Genomic DNA, 19,659 nt, shown 5'->3' on the forward strand with positions numbered 1-19,659 from the left:
CATGGTATGAAACTCTTCTATACGGCTTATTATTGCTGTCTTTAATGCTGTATTTACTAATTTGACTGGCTATTAAGTGTTATAACCTGGTTCTGACCCAACACAGATTCATTCTCTGAGAGTGGTTAATTCTTTCCTCTGAGACCTGGGAGGCAGGGATTAGTTGCGGCAAAAATCCTGTGGAGTATACACATGTGCCACAGGGGAAAACTATCCCTCAGTGGCAAAAGGGTTAATTAAGACATGCAAGGAAATAGATTTATTTTTCCTCTTTTATTCAATTCTCTTTACTTTAGGCCAAAATGAATCTGGAGTTGCTGTCCATAATGAGAGAATATACTTAGTTGGTGGATATTCGATTTGGACAAATGAGCCTCTGGCTTGTATCCAGGTGAGTGGTTGAAGTCCCCTTTTGAAGTTCATTCAAGTGGTTCAGTGAGGTTATTTTTTTGCAGTGCTGAATTGAAGAAAGAGAATATTTACATGTAGAGAGAAGATTGAGTTCCTTTGTGCAGCTAGTTCAGCCACTAAACTTCATTCTGCATCCTAGAAATGATATCTAATGATTGAGTCCTGTTGAAAATAAAGATGGGAATGAGCTTTAACAGTAATATAATATATACGGGAAGTGGGGGAAGTGGAATGCCTTTCCCTTTTTTATAAACCAAAACCTGTTGAAATCTTGATAACAGTACTTTCACATCTGCAAAACTTATTTTCTGTATATTCCAATTCATTCATTTAACAAATGCCCCCTATAATGGTGTTTTTTCCTAGCAGAAGTGAGTAGTCGTGTTTTGTGACTGGTCTGAGGGGGGAACCTCTGCTCCCAGAGTATCCTTGGCACATCAACATGTGAGCAGCCCAGACTGGGCAAGCTGCTAGCTGGGCTGTTGAGAACAGCAGTGGCTGTTGTTGATATATATAGTCAAGGTGGTGTTATTTATGATTTGTTTTTTTTTTTTTTTAACAATTCTTACCAGAGCTGTTTTTCTACTTTGAGTTCTCTGATAACATATTGACATGTATTAGCCCTGACCTTTCCCTGATCTCCAGAAAAAATATATCATTATAACTATTCATAATATCTAACACCTCATCTTTGTGGGAAGATTTTAAATAGATGCTTCAATGTCTTTAATAGTTGCAGGACTATTTGAGCTTTTAATTTCTTCTTCACATCTCATAAGGTATGTATCTTTTTTTCAAGAAACTTTCCCATGTTTTCTAAGTTTTCAAAAATGTTAGTATATAGATATTGAGTTCACTATATTCTACTTTACATTCGTAATATTGCTTTTTTTTTTCCCTTTCCTTCCATTCTTGATCTGTCTTGCCCAAGATTTGTCTGGGGATTTTAACTTATTTCTACTGTTGATATACATAAGTAGTTTTAAGTTAGCAAAGGTAGCATAGAAATGAATATTTAACAGGCTTGTCCTCATGGATGTAGTTTCTGATCTAACAGAGGGAATGTAATGTGTTAGTTTAAGGTATATGACATGATTTTATATATCTATACAAGTTTAAGGTATATGACATGATTTTATATATCTATACATTGCTAAGTAATCCACAGTAAATTGAACATCCTTTACCTCACATAGTTGCACATTTGTACTTTTTTCTTAGGAGAACTTTTAAGATTTACTTCCTTAGCAAGTCAAATATGCAATATAGTATAGTCAACATTCAGACATTGTATCCCTGAACTTATTCTTATCACTTTTTTGAGGTATCTTTTGACTAACTCACCCATTTCTGTCACTCCCCACTGCTTGCCTCTTGCAACCACCAATATGTCTTTGCTTTCTATGAGTTCAATTTTTTTTTTTTATTCCACATGTAAGTGAGGTCATAGAGTTTGTCTTTTTCTGACACATTTTTTTTTGGATTGGCCAGAAAGTTTGCTTGGGTTTTTCCATAAGATAGTACAGAAAAACCTGAACAAACTTTTTGGCCAACCCATTACCTAGAATAATGATGCCCTCAAGGTCCATATATGTTGTTGCAAAAGAAGGACTTCATATTTTAATGTCTCCTTCTATATATATATGTTTGTGTGTGTGTGTAGATAGATAATTATCTATCTCACATCTTCTTTATCCATTCGTCCATAAGTGGACACTGAGGTTATTTCCATGTCCTGGCTATTATATACAGTGCTACAGTGAACAGGGTACAGATGTCTCTTCATGATACTGATTTTGTTTTCTTTGCATAAATACCCAGAAGTGGAGTTACTAAATCATAAGGTATTTTTAACTTTTTGCGGAAACTTCATACTTTTTTCCAATAGTAGCTGCATCATTACTAGAAAGCATTACAAAGCTAGTGGATGAAGGTGATGGAATTCCAGCCAAGCTATTTGAATCCTAGAAGATGATGCTGGTAAAGTGCTACACTTAATGTCAGCAAATTGGTCAGTTTTCATTTCAATTCCAAAGAAGGGCAGTCCCAAAAATGTTTAATCTACCAGACAGTTGTGCTCATTTCATATGTTAGTATGGTTATGTTCAAAATCCTTCAAGCTAGGCTTCAGCAGTATGTGAACTGAGAATTTCCAGATGGACAAGCTGGGTTTAGAAAAGGCAGAGGAACCAGAAATCAAATTGCCAACATTCGCTGGATCATAGAGAAAGCAAGGGAATTCCAGAAAGACATCTGTTTCACTGACTATGCTAGAGATTTAGATTGTGTGGATCACACAAACTGTGGAAAATTCAAGAGATGGGAATACTAGACCACCTTCCCTGTCTTCTGAGAAACCTGTGTGCAGGCCAAGAAGCAACAGTTAGAACTGGACATGCCACAAAGGACTAGTTCCAAAGTGGGAAAGGAGTATATAAGGGCTATATATTGTCACCCTGCTTATTTAACTTATATGCAGAGTATATCATGAGAAATGCCAGGCTGGATGAATCACAAGCTGGAATCAAGATTGTCGGGAGAAGTATCAACAACCTCATATATGCATACAATACCACTCTAATGGCAGAAAGTGAAGAGGAACTAAAGAGCCTCTTGATGAAGGTGAAAGAGGAGAGTAAAAAAGCTGGCTTGAAACTCAACATTAAAAAAACAAAGATCATGGCATCTGGTCCCATCACTTCATGGGGAATAGATGGGTAAACAATGGAAACAGTGACAGATTTTATTTTCTTGGGCTCTGAAATCACTGCTGATGGAAACTGCAGCCATGAAATTAAAAGACATTTGTTTCTTGGAAGAAAAACTGACAAACCTAGACAGCATATCAAAAAGCAGAGACATCACTTTGCCAATAGTGATCCCCCTAGTCAAAGGCATGGTTTTTCTAGTAGTCATGTATAGATTTAAGAGTTGTACCATAAAGAAGGCTGAGCACCAGAGAATTGATGCTTTCAAACTGTGGTGCCAGAGAAGACTCTTGAGAGTCCCTTGGACAGCAAGGAGATCAAAGTAGTCAATCCTAAAGGAAATCAACCCTGAATATTCATTGGAAGGACTGATGCTGAAGGTCCAATACTTTGGCCACCTGATATGAAGAACCGACTCATTGGAAAAGACCCTGATGCTGGGAAAGATTGAAGGCAAAAGGAGAAGGAGGTGGTAGGAGATGGTTAGATAGAATCACCGACTAAATGGACATGAGTTTGAACAAACTCTGGGAGATAGTGAAGGACTGGGAAGCCTTCTGTGCTGAAGTCCATGGGGTTGCAGAGAGTCAGATACCACTTACCACCTGAACAACAACAAAGCTACACCAATTTACATGCTTTCCCTACATAAGGTGCACAGGGGTCACTAATCATGTACACTAATTAACTCATTACATCTGGTTTCCCAAACAAATCTGTTTTCAAAAAGATGAAGGAGTACATGTGTATATCTTAAGCCACTGAGGATATTCTAGAGTAGCCTCAGGATTAAGGTGATTCTGAAAGAGGCAGTTCATACATTTTAATCAAATAAATTTTAATCAAAGCTTGTGTTAATGGAATAAATTTCATCTCTGAGATTGGACAATAAAAGATCCTAATGATCTTTTTTTTTTTTTTTTTTTAAATAAGCATTATGGGTAGTTGTGCATTCCCATAGTCACTTTGAAGTACCACATCAATCATTTGCAAAAGCTGTGTTTACTTCCTTGGCTGGCATGTTAGTCCCACAAAGCACAGATAAGCCTGATAAAGGCTTTTAAGAGCCTTTATTATTTGTAGATAATAAGTTCATATAAGCATATGAGTTGTCATTTAAAGAGAGGCTTGGAATGTTAAGTCTTCATGGATAACAGACTCATCACATATCTTCGATTTTAGCTACTGACAGCTGATTATGGGTGACATTATCATTCATTCTAAACCATGGCTGTACAGTCTGAAGTATTTATATATTGGGTGACTACAGAACTGTTTATTTTGGTTCATTAACAGTAAATATGTTGATGGTTGAAGAGACTGCCTACATGTTCAAGCCATTTCCTTCCTACTTTCTGGAAGAATATCCAGCAGAGAAGATAATGAGACTGAAATAGTATTTATGAGAAGATACTGACTAGACAGTAGAAATTCCTGAGTACATATCATCAGGTTGAAAATCACAGGAGCCAAGACAAGAGGGTGGAGTAGAGGATACGAGCTGACCTCTTCTATGGAAATACCAAAATCACAGCTAACTGCTGACCAACCACTGATGCATGCTGGAAGCTACCAACAAGACACCCTGCATCCACAAGACGGTGGGAGGGGTCAATTGTGATGAAGTTCAACCCCATACATGCTGGGTGGGCAACCCACAAACCAAAAACTAATTATATCACAGAAGTTCTCCCACAGGAGTAAAAAAGTTCTGAGCCCCACATCAGGCTCCCCAGCCTGGGCGTCTGGCAACAGGGGGAGCCCCCAGAGAATCTGGCTTTGAAGGCCAGTGTAGTTTAGTCACAGGAATTTCACAGGACTGGGGGAAACAAATTCCATTCACGGAGGGCACTTAACAGAGTCTTGTGTGTACCAGAACTCAGGAAAAAGAGTCACTGTCCTTGTATGAGACTAGGCCAGACTTACCTGCTAATATTGGAGGCTCTCCTGCATGGGGGGTGGGGGTGTGTGGCTGTTAAGTCAGAATGGTGTAAATCACTGCTGCGGAACAATGAAGGATGAAAAGAAATAAGGATAGTCTAAGAGACCTCTGGACAATAGTAAATGCACTAACATTTGCATTATAGGGGTCCCAGAAGAAGAGAGAGAGAGAGAACGGACCTGAGGAAATCTTTGAAGAGACAATAGCTAAAAACTTCTCTAACATGGGGAAGGAAACAGTTACCCAAGTCCAGGAAGCACAGAGTCCCAGAAAGGATAAATTCAAGGAGGAATATGCTGAGACAGTAATAAACTGACAGAAATTAAAGGCAAAGAAAAAGTGCTAAAAGCAATAAGGGAAAAAAATAATGTACAAGGAAACTCCCATAAGGTTATCAACTGATTTCTCTGCAGGTAAGAAGGGAATGTGGCATGATACATTTAAACTGATGAAAGGGAAGAACCTACAACCTACTCAGCAAGGCTCTCCTGGAGATTTGACAAGAAACCAAAAGCTTTACAGATAAGCAGAAGCTAAGAGAATTCAGCTCAACAAATACTAAAGGAGCTTCTCCAGGTGGAAAAGAAAAGGCCGTGACTAGAAGCAGAATTACGAATGGGAAAGCTCACTGGTCAAGACAGACATACAGTGAAGGTAGGAAATCATCTGCAACAAATATGGTATCAAAATCAGCAACTGTGAGGAGAGCGCAAATGAAAGATATTGGAAATGCACCAAAAAAAAACAATTAGAGGCCAATATCACTGATGTGAACATAGATGTAAAAATCCTCAACAAAACATTAGCAACAATACATTAAAGGGCTCATACACCATGATCAAATGGGGTTTATCTCAGGGATGCAAGGATTTTTTGATATCTGCAAATCAGTCTGTGATATACCACACCCACAAATTGAAGAATAAAACCCATATGATCATCTCAATAGATGCAGGGAAAGCTGCTGATAAAATTCAACACCCATTTACAATGAAAAAACTCTCCAGAAAGTAGGCATAGAGGGAGCCTACCTAAAATAATTAAAGGCCATATGTGACAGACCTACAGCTAACATCATAATCAACAGTGAAAAGCTGAAAGCATTTCTTCTAAGATCAGGAAAAAGACAAGGATGTTTACTCATACCACTTTATTAAACATAGATGTGGAAGTTAGGCCATGGTAATCCAAAGAGAAATAAAGTGAATCCAAATTGGCAAAGAGGGAGTGAAACTGTCACTGTTTGCAGATGACATGATACTATATATAGAAGATCCTAGAGATGCTACCAGAAAACTACCAAAGCTTGCTAATGAATTTGGTAAAATTGCAAGATACAAAATAAATGCAAGGAAATCTGTTGCATTTCTATACACTAACAATGAAAGATCAGAAAGAGAAATTAAAATAATCCCATTGCATCAAAAAGAATAAGATACTTAGGAATAAATTTAAGGAAGCTAAAGACCAGGACTCTGAAAACTGTTAGATGCTGATAAATTAAAGATGATACAAACAGAAGATATACAGTATCTTTGAATTGGAAGAAATCAATATAGTTATTAATAAAATGACCAATAATACCCAAGACAATCTACAGATTGAATGCCTTCCCTATCTAATTACCAACAACATTTTTCACAGAACTGGAACAAAATTTTTTGAAAAATTTATATGGAAGCACAAAAGCCAAATAGCCAAATCAATCTTGAGAAAGAAAAGCAGAGTTGGAGGAAGGAGGTTCCCTGACCTTCGGACAGTACTACAAAGCTATAGTCATCAAACAGTATGGTACTGGCAGGAAAACAGAAATATAAGTCAACAGAACAGGATAGAAAGCCTGGTCAGTTATACACCAATGGTCAATTAGTCTACAAGAAAGGAAGCAAGACTATATATACAATGGAGAAAACAGTTTCTTCAATAAATAGTGGTAGGAAAAATTATATTACAGTTTTTAACACAATACACAAAAATAAACTCAAAATGGATTAAAGACGTAAATATAAGACCCAATACTGTACAACTCCTACAGGAAAACATAGGCAGACCACTCTTTGATAGAAATTGCAGCAGTATCTTTTTTAATCTGTCTCCTAGAATAATGGAAATAAAAACAAAAATAAACAGATGGGACTTAAAAGCTTTTGCACAGCAAAGGAAATTATAAAAAAAATCAGCAAAAGATGGCCCACAGAATGGGAAAAAATATTTGCAAATGGTGCATCTGACAAGGGATTTCCAAAATTTACAGACATCTCATGTGACTCAATATCAGAAAAATCCAAACAAAAAATGAAAAGACGTAAATCTGTGTCATCTGTCATAGATGGTCACAGATGACCAAGAGGCACATGAGAAGACACTCAACATCATTAAAAATTAGAGAAATGCAAATCAAAACTACAGTATCACCTCACACCAGTCAGAATGGCCAGCATCAAAAAGTCTACAAAGAGTAAATGTTGGAGAGTGTGGAGGAAAGGAAACCCTGCTACACTGTTGGGAATGTAAATTGGTACAACCACGATGGAGAACAGCATGGAGGCTCCTTAAAAAGCTAAAAATAGAGCTACCACATGATCCAGCAATCCAACTCCTGGGCATTTATCTGGAGAAAACCATGTTTCAAAGGATATGTGCACCCTAATTTTCATTGCAACACTGTTACAATAGCCAAGACATGAAATCAACCTAAAATGTCTATCAACAGAGGAATGGATAAAGAAGATGTGGTACATATATACAGTGGAATATTACTCAGCCATTAAAAAGAATGAAATAATGCCATTTGTAACGACATGGATGGACCTGGAGATTATTGTGCTAAGTGAAGTTGCTGCTGCTGCTAAGTCGCTTCAGTCGTGTCCGACTCTGTGTGACCACATAGATGGCAGCCCACCAGGCTCCCCCGTCCCTGGGATTCTCCAGGCAAGAACATTGGAGTGGGTTGCCATTTCCTTCTCCAATGCATGAAAGTGAAAAGTGTAAGTAAAGTCGCTCAGTCATGTCCGACCCTCAGCGACCCCATGGACTGCAGCCTTCCAGGCTCCTCCGGCCATGGGATTTTCCAGGTGGGAGTACTGGAGTGGGGTGCCATTGCCTTCTCCCTAAGTGAAGTTAGAGAAAGTCAATTATCATATGATACCATTCATATGCAAAATCTAAAAAAAGATGATACAAATGAACTTATTTACAAAACAGAAACAGACTCACAGATTTAGAGAACAAATTTATGATAACCATGGGGGGAGAATCGAGGGGGAGGGATAGGCTGGGAGTTTGAGATTGACATGTACTATGTTTAAGACAGATAACCAACATAGAGCTACTATAAATCACAGGGTACATGGCTCAATACTCTGTAACAACCTAAATGGGAAAAGAATTTCAAAAAGGATAGATATATGTATAACTGAATCACTTTGTCATATACCTAAAACAATCAACATTGTTAACCAACTATACTCCAATGTAAAATAAAAATTAAAAACAAAACAAAATTTTTTAAGCTCCAAAACATTGAATAAATTGAGATATGATCTGTGAAGGAAAAAAGTATAGTAAAGAGTGGAGAAAATAGTATTGATGTTAAAAATATCAAAAGTTTAAGTTTTTTTAATAAGTCACAAATATGTAGAATTCTTGGATTCTAAAGGCATGGCTGGCTAAGATTAGTGAAACTCACAGTCTGTTAACATCCAGAAGGACTCGTCTATTTTTTTCCCATCTTGAAAATACCAGCCAGTAACCTATTAGACTGACCCTTCTGGACTCTCATTAAAGTTTATTTAACTATCATTTGTAGGATTCAGCCACACAGGGATGAAGCATGTCAAATGTTGAGAAACCATACTTTTTTATCTTCTTTTCTGCTATGTGACTTACCACAAACTGTTTAACCCATTATGAGGACAAGTGAAACGAGAGAAAAGCTGAGATGCTCTTAAAGATTGGGCTTTGGACTTGTTAGTAATACTTACTCATGGAAAATGTTAAGTCCTGAGGAGTCAGGTGCTCTTGTTTATTCAGTGGGTGTGTAAGCAAGCAGCTGGCACAGAGCTTGACTCTAGTCTGGTAGGTATCCTGTGGATGACAAGCATAAAGGAGCAGCTGCCTAAGTGATTAGTCTGCTGTCAGATCACCTCCACTGCTCTTCACTTATGATTACTTCTTTTTGGCTGGAGGATATGCTGCCAAGTTGGTACCTCCTCCTCCCCAATGCCTTCTCTCTGCTAGCTTTCAAGGGAGTGTTTTGGAGAAAAACCAACCCTTCGTTTTCCCCGTCTTACAGATTAAATAAATTACATCTGCTTAGTGGCTTCCCAGGTGGCGTAGTGGTAAAGAATCTGCCTGCCAATACAGGGGATGCAAGAGACATGGGTTCAATTCCTGGGTCGGGAAGATCTCCTGGAGTAGGAAATGGCAACCCACTCCAGTATTCTTGCCTGGTGAATCCCATGGATAGAGGAGCCTGGTGGGGTTACAGTCCATGGGGTTACAGAGTTGGACCTGACTGAGCACGCACATAGGCACTTACCATACGCAGTCTCTCTTGGTCCAGGAAACCAGACAAAAGTTCTCTGGATGGGTGACTTCAGCTTTTGTGTTCTAAAAATGTATTCAGTTGGGGCGGGGATGTCACAAAATGGCATGAAATCCTTATTCTTTTTTGGGTTGCAACTCTGAGCCAAAAAACTGGCTCTACCACTTACTAGCTATGTGACCTTGAGTAAGTCACACAGCTAGTCAAATTCACAGGGTGGGGGAATAATACTTATCAAATTGATCTTGAAGTTTCTCCAGGAAAGAATATAAGAATAACCAAGAAATGCTTGAAAATGAATGAGACATGCCCTTACCCAAAGTAACTGTAAATGTGCTATTGTAGGAAGATACATAAATCAACAAAAGAGAACAAAGAAAAATCTGTATGTAGCATGTATTGGAGCGATTTAAAATTAGTAGTGACAGGGCATATTGTTCAGTAAATGGGATGGGACGGCTAAATGTCCACGTGGGGGAAAAAAGCTACAGGTTTGATCTTTTACTCTAGGCCTTACTGATATCCGTCTTTATGGGCTTGGATCCCCAAATCTCAAGGGCCCCTTTCATCTAAAATAATGCATTATTGCATTAAAAGCTTAAGAATTATCCACTTAGGTGACAGATGTGGGTGTAAGAGTGGATGGGACCACTGAAGAGTGCCACAGGGTCTGTGGCTGGAGTGTTGGGGCACGTCTGCATTTAGGATGTGGCTGGAAGAAGTGGACCAAAGTGGCTGACACCAGGACAATATGAATGACAAACTTTTTTTTTTTTTGAGGTCATAGAACCCAAGGAAGGAAAAGTTTTAAATGAAGTTAGAGGAAGGTCGTATGAAGGCAGGATAAGATGATTGAGGGCTATTTTTATGGGCTCGACAAGTATGACATGGCCAGCTTGTCTTATACAAGAATCTTCCTAGTACTAAGATTAAACCAGAAATCAGTGAGGTGACAGCAGGCACTGACTAACAAAGATTCTTTTCCACATAAGGAAAGAGATGTAACTCCAGCTTAACAAGGAAATAACTGGGGAAAAATCTCCAGAAGCAACTGATTTTCTTGAACCTGCTACAAAGCTATAATATTCTCTGTGCCAGACTCTTGAGTGAGACGATCTCACCAGTTTTCAGAGCAAAGCTGCAAAGTCAATGTTGTTTTCACATTGCAGATGAGGATTTGTAAGCCAGCATACAAACAACGCTTACTAGTTTGGGCAAGTTACTTAACCAATCTAAGGCCGTTTTATTAAAGGACGATAATGCTGCCTGCATCTCAACACTTGTTCTGAAGGCTAAATAATTATAAACAAACATCTATGTACATACACATAAATGTGTAGAATAGTATTTTACAGGAACTAAATCCATATTTCTGGTACAACACTGTGAGAAAAATAGCAATATGTAAGATATAGTCACGGCAGCATAACTGAAATTAACTGCAAGTTTTCTTTCATGTGTACACCGCTTTATTTTGAACAACCACCTTTAACATACAGATTTCTCCCTTCCTTTGTAGGTACTGGATGTAAGCAGAGAAGGCAAAGAAGAAGTATTCTATGGGCCTAGACTCCCTTTTGCTTCCAATGGAATAGCAGCATGCTTCCTCCCCGCTCCGTATTTCACATGCCCTAACCTTCAGACTCTTCAAGTGCCTCATCACAGGATTGGCACTGTCTAAAAAGCCAGTCCTTTCTTAATAACCGTCATGAACAGGAGGAAAAAAAGCCTGACTTTTGGATACTGGGCATGAAAATACTCAGTGCTCAATGCTTCCTTGTTCTGTTTTCTAGATCTTATTATATTCAGATAAACATAAGCAAAAAATGAAGTTTTCTAAAATACACATTATTGAAAATGCCTGTCACTCTTCTCCGTGTGTGTCAATATATAGTGTGTATGACTTTTACTGTGGTGTTAGCTTAGGGCCGACTGAATGGTCTATGGGTCTTTAAAGCATTCTTGATACACCCTGTCTAATCAGTGCTGTCCAGGACACTACACTCTTAGTGAGGAAGTTTATTTCACAAGTACTGCCATCAGTGATCTTCAAAAAAATTGTCAGTACTTAATATCTTTAACTAAACCCTGGGTTTGTAATTTTTCTGTTAAAAATCCAACATTATACAACACTGCTGTATAAGCAGAGTACTCACCATTATGACATCATAAATTTTTAAATGCCATATTTTATTCAAGGTAATATGAATAACAGAAATACACTGGAACAGCAGGTGGAGTACCCAGATTTTTCACCTTGGTTGCTCTGTGACCTTGGCTTAACTTTACAGAGCTTCAATTTTCTCACTTTTTAAGGAGGGCAATTATTGATTTACATATTAATTCAGAAGAACGTTGTGAGGATTGGGCAAATGCTCTGAAGTACTTTGCCTAAAAAAAAAAAAAAAAAAAATCACTCAAATTACAAAGTATTTTACTGCCTTTAGAACTTGGTAATTGAACCGGGAGATTATTTTTGAAGTTTAAAAATTACTGGATAGAACTTGGAAGACATACTATGAGATGATTCTGGAAAGCATGTAAAAGAGACATACTAATTAGAAAACAGGGAGTTTACCAAAGCCAAAGATTCCTAAACTTGTACAAACCCTGGCCTCAAATTCATTTAAGACTATTTAGTGAAAAGTGACATTTTAAAGCTCGAAAAAAAAAATTAGTTGGACTAATTTTGGTATCATAAAGTGCTTTGACATAAATTTGAACCTAGAATCAGTAGTTCTAATAAAAGTTTTTCCACTTTGTTAAAGGTTATGTCAATCTTGAGTGCTTGTGGGATTCTTCTCCATCACCAATACATATTACTACCATTTTTAATAATGCATAAGGATTTTTTAGGCTAGGTTTTTGGATTTGCTTTGTCTATAACAAAAAGCTAACAAATTAAACAACTCAGTAATCGTATTTGAACATAAATTCCACAACTACAATGTGAGTTTTTCCCCTTTCTCTAATCTTGTTACAATAAGTCACCTTTCTTAGAAGGAAGATTTCACTTTTATTCCTTGGTATAGTTTAAACATTCAGCAATCCTTGGCTTATAGGAAACTGTCATTTTGTTCATGTAGCCACTTTTAGTAAGCAGAAGTGAATAAAAATATTTTTATCCTAAATAGAGAAATCACTAACTTTATATATTATATAGTACCTAAAACACTTATTTTAAATATGTATTAAATATCAATATATTAAAAATAAACATATAATTTTTGGCTGTTCAGATTAAGGGGGGAGGGGAGACTAGGGTAAGAAAAAGAGTAGTAAAATTTTAAAAGAAAAGATTTTAAGTTTAGACAAACAAAAAACCTTAGAGGAGTATTTGTACAGTTCTGAAAATTGATAATTGATATTTAGAAGGAAAACAGAATCTCTTTATAAAGTACAAACCATCTAAATTTTAAAAAATGCCTTACTTACAGTGTCAGGAAAGTGGACTCCAACATTTCAGAAATCTTTTCAACAAGGACCTAAACAGTTATTTCAGATTTACTAAAATTTCTACTTGACACACAGATTTCTTCCCTCCAGGAATTTTACCTTATAAAACAATATATTTTTAATCCCAGATTCTCTACCCAATTATTAAAAGGGAAATGGTCTAAAAGTGAACTTGTTTGACTGATAAATGGAAAGGCAGCCTGAGATTATTCTAATTTCTGTGAAAACTTCTAACTACTCATTTAAAACAAATCAGTATATATTATCAAACCTTTCCTTGTATAGTATTCCTCAGTAATAATTGTATAATAGTAATAATACTATACAATAGAAGTCGGAATTTTTATATAAATTTTACATAATTTTCAGAAACATAATTGTAAACAAAGAATAGCATCCAAAGTACAGCAACCCTTCCCCACAAAGAAAAAAATCCAGATCACTTATAATTCGATCCTGTCCCTCAAATTATCAATCGTAAGAGCTAATAAGAAAAATTCTAGAGAACAATGCCTGGTCATAAAAACCAAAGTCCACTGAAACTATTCAAATACATGTTTTCTATTATAGTGAACTATTCTACAGTAATACATCTTCCATTTTTACTCTTCAAACACCATATTGTATTTGTATTTATTAATTTCAATTTCCATAAAACCATGAAACCTAAAACAATTTAAATATCAAGATTGTACTTTAAAAAAGAAAAAGCAGTAACAGATATCTGCAGTGTTCTTCCTCTAGGAGGAAAAGCCAGTAAAGACATGAATCTTTAAAATAAAGATAATAAAATGTATGAAAAACACAGTGAAATTCCTTACATCTTTAAGAGCAAAATGCCAATTGGTTATTTTTAGGGTATTTTTCGCACCATTTCTCTGTATTTTCCTCACAGTTTAGCCATATGTATATTGTATACCCTCAGCTATTACAGTAGCTGAAAAATTAACTTTCTTTTGTTAAGGCAGAATATAAAAGCAACAGGACTAAGTAAGATAAAAAATATTCCTCTAGGTAACATGGTTCATTTTTATTTTGGTTTTCAAAGAGTCAATCTGTCATAAAGAGAAAGTTGAATAATCACAAGTGCAGTGTAAGTTGAATATATGCATTTTTATTATATCTCATTACTTTGTACACAAATAACTTAAAACGTGTGTATAAAATAAAAATGCCCGGAATTTTTCTAAAAGCATAATTCACAAGTGCAATGAACTGGATAACTATCTTCACATCAAAAACTTCAATAAGCAGAAGTTGGTCAGTTCTAATCATTTGATACTGATTTTGGTAAACAACAATATAGTTTATCACAGAATCAAAATATAAATCTCATATCTTACATCAAATATGTGAAAGAATATACTATTTTGCTAGTTCCCCAACCATTTTATACAAACAGAGCCTTTTATACTAACATACTCTCCACTTGACTGACAATGCAATATTTTTAACCCTAGGAAGAGGCAGCAGGAGATCGGTTTTTGGAAGATATAAGGTTTATGTAAAAAAAGAGTATGAATCAAAAACCAGTGGTTTAGAACAGATAACACAGTTTTTGGTGAAGTTTCTATATCTGCCTTTTATCTCTGAAACAAAGTGTTGATGCGTAGAACTTAGAGAAAGTAGTTTTCTTAAGGTTTTTCCCAACTGTAACAGCTTGTCAAATTCTTATATGATTATATAATCCTAAAAATAAAAACTGCCAAGATTCTATGAATGTACATGCAAAGGAGTCCATGTAATTAGTTATAAACAGTAGTTTTAACGATTTGTGATGAAGCACAGAAGAAGATAAAAATAACAATGTATAGTGAAAATACACACCTAACAACCCACAAATAATTTTTACTTATCCCCCAAAATAAAAAAGTCAAATATGCTTAGTAAGAAAATAAAATTTGCTAGGGATAAGGAAAGATGTAAAAGTTTATACTGTGAAACTCTTCCAGTACAAATGCACTGAATACTGAATGATTCTGTATAGACAATACACCCATGTCGTCTTCTCCCCTATGAAAACCTAATTAAATGTTCAATTGAAATTTAAATCAAACCAAATCTGAGTGTCTAATAAAAGTCCTTTTCATCACCATGTTGTCCTTCAATCATCTTTTACACTCCACCTGATATTTTAAAGAAACTGACTGGAATACTTACTGGAATACGTATAGAAAGTGAAAGTGTTAGTCACTGAGTAGCGTCCAACTCTACTCATTGCTACTCAGTGCAATGCTACGCTACTCTACTCAGTGTGAAGAGCTGACTCACTGGAGAAGACCCTGATGCTGGGAAAGATTGAGGACAGGAGGAGAAGGGGATAGAGGATGAGATAGCTGGATGGCATCACCGACTCAATGTACGTGAGTTTGAGCCCATTCTGGGAGATGGTGAAGGACAGGGAAGCCTGGCCTGCTGTAGTCCATGGGGTCGCAAAGAGTCGGACATGACTGAGCAACTGAACAAGTGTCTGACTCTGCAACCCCATGGACTAGCCCGCTAGGCTCATTTGTCCATGGAATTCTCCAGGTAATACTGGGGTGGGTAGCCATTTCCTTCTCCAGGGAATCTTCCTAACCCACAGATGAAATCCAGGTCTCCTGCAGTGCAGGCAGATTCTTTAACATCTGAACCACCAAGGAAGCCTAATATGTATATTTTAATTTTCCTATTTGAGGATCTTAAAGTTAGGTTTCTGTAGAAATGGTGGTAAGCTGGCAAACTGAATGAGGCCCACAGTGTAGAATGAACATGTCATTCAGCGAAAGCAGCCAAGACATTCTACTCTCCTGCTTGAGTTGAGTTTGGAAAGAGAACATATATTGTCAGGGAGCAGGAATTCTCCTGACAGAAGGGCTTCAATGTCAGCTTACTAACAATGGGAAGTAAATGGAGGTCCTTGAGCAGCAAAGTAACAAAGTAGTCTTCTAGGAACATTAAGGTCAGAACTATGTCAAGAATAAATTTCAATAGTCCAGAGATAAGGAGCCGATTATAGTGCCTAATAAATTTGGATGCACATGATGGCAAAGAGAAAAAAATAGCAAGAGCTTGTACTGCTGATCAGATGAAAAGTGGGGAACAATGAAGAATCCAAGAAACATCAAGGTTAGGTGAACTGGGAAAGAGGTGTATGCTCTGGGAAGAAAATGACGGCAAAGACAGTGTTGCCTTCTCTGGAAAAGAAGGTGAGAAAGGCAGCTTGACATGTTGCCCTGAGATTCCAGGAGAATCCAACTAGATGTTTAGAGAAAAAGCAGTACTAGATACAGATGTGAAAGATAAAGTTATTAGCTACCAGAAGAATGTTGAGACAGAGCAGGTGAAGGGCCAGATCTTACCAGTGGGGAGAAGAAGGGAAAATGTCTATGTAGGAAGAAGCAGTATCACTGAGGAAGGGATGAGAAGAAAAAAGAGAATGCGATGTCACAGAGGTGCCAAAGCACAAGGGAAATGAGAACACATTCCAGATTCGACCACAAGAGACTGGCTTACCTTAACAATGGTAGAAGCAGTCACCTCAGATATTACAGGGATTTTAGGGGAAAAAGAACATTAAGGAAGCAACTATAAGACTATTCTAAGTCTGGGAATGGAAAGAGAGAAGACTATAGTAATAAGGGTCGGTGAAGATTTTTAAGAAATGGAACTGAATCATAAATTTTCTTTTTTCTTCAATGAATAAAACAGTTTAAAATTTTACTGATACACAAATTTAAAAAATATATCTACATATACATGTTATAGACTTTCTTGTTAGTGAGTTTTATGTATAAATTTATTAATATACACAGGTACATATTCTAATACAGGATTCAGTAACAGATTTTCTTAATCGTTAAAAAGTTTCATAAGCTAAGAGCAAGATTATCTAAGACATCTTTATCCATTTCCCTTGGGGAGGAGTACACACACACACACACACACACACACACACACACACACACACATAAATAACCCTTTAAAGGCACTCCATTAAATATTTTAAATTTCAACTGCTAAAACTTGTAAAATAATACATCATTAGTAATAATACATCATTAGTAAGTCACTATTATAATGAAAAGAAATTCACTGCTATGAAGTCTTGCTGCTGCTCCTGCTGCTAAGATTCTTCAGTCATGTCTGACTCTGTGTGACCCCACAGATTTTCCCTGGGATTTTCCAGGCAACTGGAGTGGGTTGCCATTTCCTTCTCCAATGCATGAAAGTGAAAAGTGAAAGTGAAGTCCCTCAGTCGTGTCTGACTCTTCGCAACCCCATGGACTGCAGCCCACCAGGCCCTCTGTCCATGGGATTTTCCAGGCAAGAGTACTGGAGTGGGGTGCCATTGCCTTCTCCGGCTATGAAGTCTTAAGTAACCTTAAAGAGGCTTTTATTCATCCCATTTATTGAATTAGTTTATTTAGGGGTAAAATAGACCATTTATAAGTCATGAAGTCCTTTAGACTTCACAAATTCCAATAAGGAAAGGTCTATTAACTAACTACAGTTTCCTGACTGCAGTGCATGTAAAAGATACTTGAGCCACAAAAGGGGTGAAAATGTTTTCCTGAAGGAATAGTGAAACCATGATAAACGCTAGAGGCCCCAGAAGAAAACAAGTGATTTCAAAGTTAGCAAACATGACATGCAAGAAAACACTGTAAAGAAGTAGAATCATTCATCTAGGACATACTGTTAGAGAAGAACAAAACTGAGAAGTTTCTTTACTTCTGTGCATGAGATATAGTAATCATGGCTGTATGCCTAACAATGCAGGTCACCAAATACTTTCACATACATTTTAATTACATGATTATAAATTGGTTATCCCACTGATTCTTACCAGAACATTGTGAAATTTCAATAAGTATTATTACTCATTTTTCTCCAAGAAGAAATTAAGGCTCAGAAAAGATTAACAGTCACAAAATCACGGTCACAAAATGGAGCTGGGTTTAAGACCCACGTGGGTTCTTAGCACTAAGATTGGAACTGTTTTTACCAAATAATGCTCACTAGAAAAAGGAGTCAAGGACAACGCCCAACCCAGTAAAATAAATCTGAAATTTCAGATAATTAAAGAGTTGAGAAATGAACTGCTACAGGAAACTAAGCTGATTCCCTGCAAATATGTAAGATGCTAGTTTATAAGAGGCTGTAGTTGAAGAGCAAGTGGATAATTCAGCTGACTTTTCAGAACTCTCCTGTTAATTTGTAACCTTAAAAAAGTTCCAGAATATTATTTATTCTCTTTTTAAAGGCTCTTATTTATCCTCCTCTTGATATGACAACTCCAAAAGAAAGGATAAATAGAAAAACATCTGGCAACTGTTGAACCCCAAGTATAAACACTGTTGCTGCTGCTAAGTCACTTCAGTCGTGTCTGACTCTGTGCGACCCCATAGACGGCAGCCCACCAGGTTCCCCCATCCCTGGGATTCTCCAGGCAAGAACACTGGAGTGGGTTGCCATTGCCTTCTCCAATGCGTGAAAGTGAAGTTGCTCAGTCGTGTCCGACTCTTCACGACCCCATGGACTGCAGCCTACCAGGCTCCTCCGTCCACGAGATTTTCCAGGCAAGAGTACTGGAGTGGGGTGCCATTGCCTTAGCCCAAGTCAAAAAAAATTTATATATGTATCTGTATAATCCCTTAGCCAGATTCAGTTTCACTGCTCAGAGTTCAGTGTGCTCTGAAAGAATTTTATTAACTTGCCTCAAACATAGTATAAAAAAGGATAACAAAGACACAGTCCTATCTCCTGACCATTCCTCAAAAGAAACCAAACAATAAAAACAAGCAAACAAGAAAGCAACCAAGTAACAAAGCCAGCATAGGGCAGCCAGGTAATGTGAAATAGTGTCATGATTAAACATAACTTGTAAAGAAACAGAAAAGAGAAATAAATTACTTGCAAGGCAGAAAGTCACACTACAATAAAATGCCCATGGATCAATCAGTACAAACCTGCACAGACATACACAGACAGCACTCCCAGATAGGAAAACTTTAAGTTTCTTTAGTTTAACTAAAACTGCTTTAAAACAGAATGCAGTTTTACCAAGTTCCAAAGATTCTGTAACATATTTAATTAACTTTTATTTTCTTATTTATATACTTTATACTTAAACAGGTATGTACGGAAAAGATCCTATAAAGTATTTTTAACAGATTATTATACAATTAATAAAAGTAGGAGTCAAGTGGTACAAAGTGGCTTTAGGTAGTTATAATTAATGTTGAGGATGAAATCATAAAATAGATTCAACATGATCATTTTCCAGTCTCTGTATCTCATCTTGTCCCACTTGTCCTAGCTGAGATAAAAGTTTGCTATAGGCTTCCCTGTAAAGACAAAAGAAAAGAAGAGAGAGATACATGTTTATTGCTGCTGTGCAGTTGCTAAATCGTGTCAGACTCTGCGAACTCATGGACTGCAGCCCTCCAGGCTTCCTGTCCTTCACTATCTCCCAGAGTTAGCTCAAACTCATGTCTATTAAAGTCGGTGATGCCATCCAACCATCTCATCCTCTGTCACCCCCTTCTCCTGCCCTCAGTCTTTCCAGCATCAGGGTCTTTTCTCTTTTAAAACAACCTCTCTGGGATATACAG

The 19,659-nt window shown here is 37.0% G+C and overlaps 2 protein-coding genes and 1 long non-coding RNA gene across 21 annotated transcripts in view; 1 reads left to right on the plus strand and 2 right to left on the minus strand.

Annotated features, from left to right (window-relative positions):
- KLHL32 (kelch like family member 32) overlaps positions 1–15,155 on the plus strand; it is a 227,521-nt gene extending 212,366 nt beyond the window's left edge. For 12 of the 15 annotated variants that reach the window (XM_044924317.2, XM_044924316.2, XM_044924309.2 and 9 more), the window contains 2 exons: positions 297–391; positions 5,207–5,554. In XM_044924317.2, coding sequence (XP_044780252.1) covers positions 297–391; positions 5,207–5,377 — 266 coding nt within the window. In that variant the 3' untranslated portion in view covers positions 5,378–5,554. Of the gene's footprint in view, positions 1–296; positions 392–4,415; positions 5,085–5,206; positions 5,555–11,126 lie in introns of those variants that run through there. The other 3 variants (XM_044924318.2, XM_044924319.2, XM_044924321.2) reach the window with 2 other exon arrangements.
- LOC112587458 lies at positions 257–9,474 on the minus strand. Its single transcript, XR_006542383.1, has 2 exons — positions 9,045–9,474; positions 257–573 (listed from the first exon to the last, which is right to left on the minus strand). It is a non-coding gene; the product is annotated as an uncharacterized LOC112587458 (long non-coding RNA).
- A 3,486-nt stretch (positions 15,156–18,641) lies between the features above and the next one.
- MMS22L (MMS22 like, DNA repair protein) overlaps positions 18,642–19,659 on the minus strand; it is a 126,270-nt gene continuing 125,252 nt past the window's right edge. For all 5 annotated transcript variants that reach the window (XM_044924330.2, XM_044924327.2, XM_044924328.2 and 2 more), the window contains one exon: positions 18,642–19,392. In XM_044924330.2, coding sequence (XP_044780265.2) covers positions 19,299–19,392 — 94 coding nt within the window. In that variant the 3' untranslated portion in view covers positions 18,642–19,298. The remainder of the gene's footprint in view (positions 19,393–19,659) is intronic.

The sequence above is a fragment of the Bubalus bubalis genome, chromosome 10 (genome assembly GCF_019923935.1).
Source record: "Bubalus bubalis isolate 160015118507 breed Murrah chromosome 10, NDDB_SH_1, whole genome shotgun sequence".
Lineage (NCBI taxonomy): Eukaryota > Metazoa > Chordata > Mammalia > Artiodactyla > Bovidae > Bubalus > Bubalus bubalis.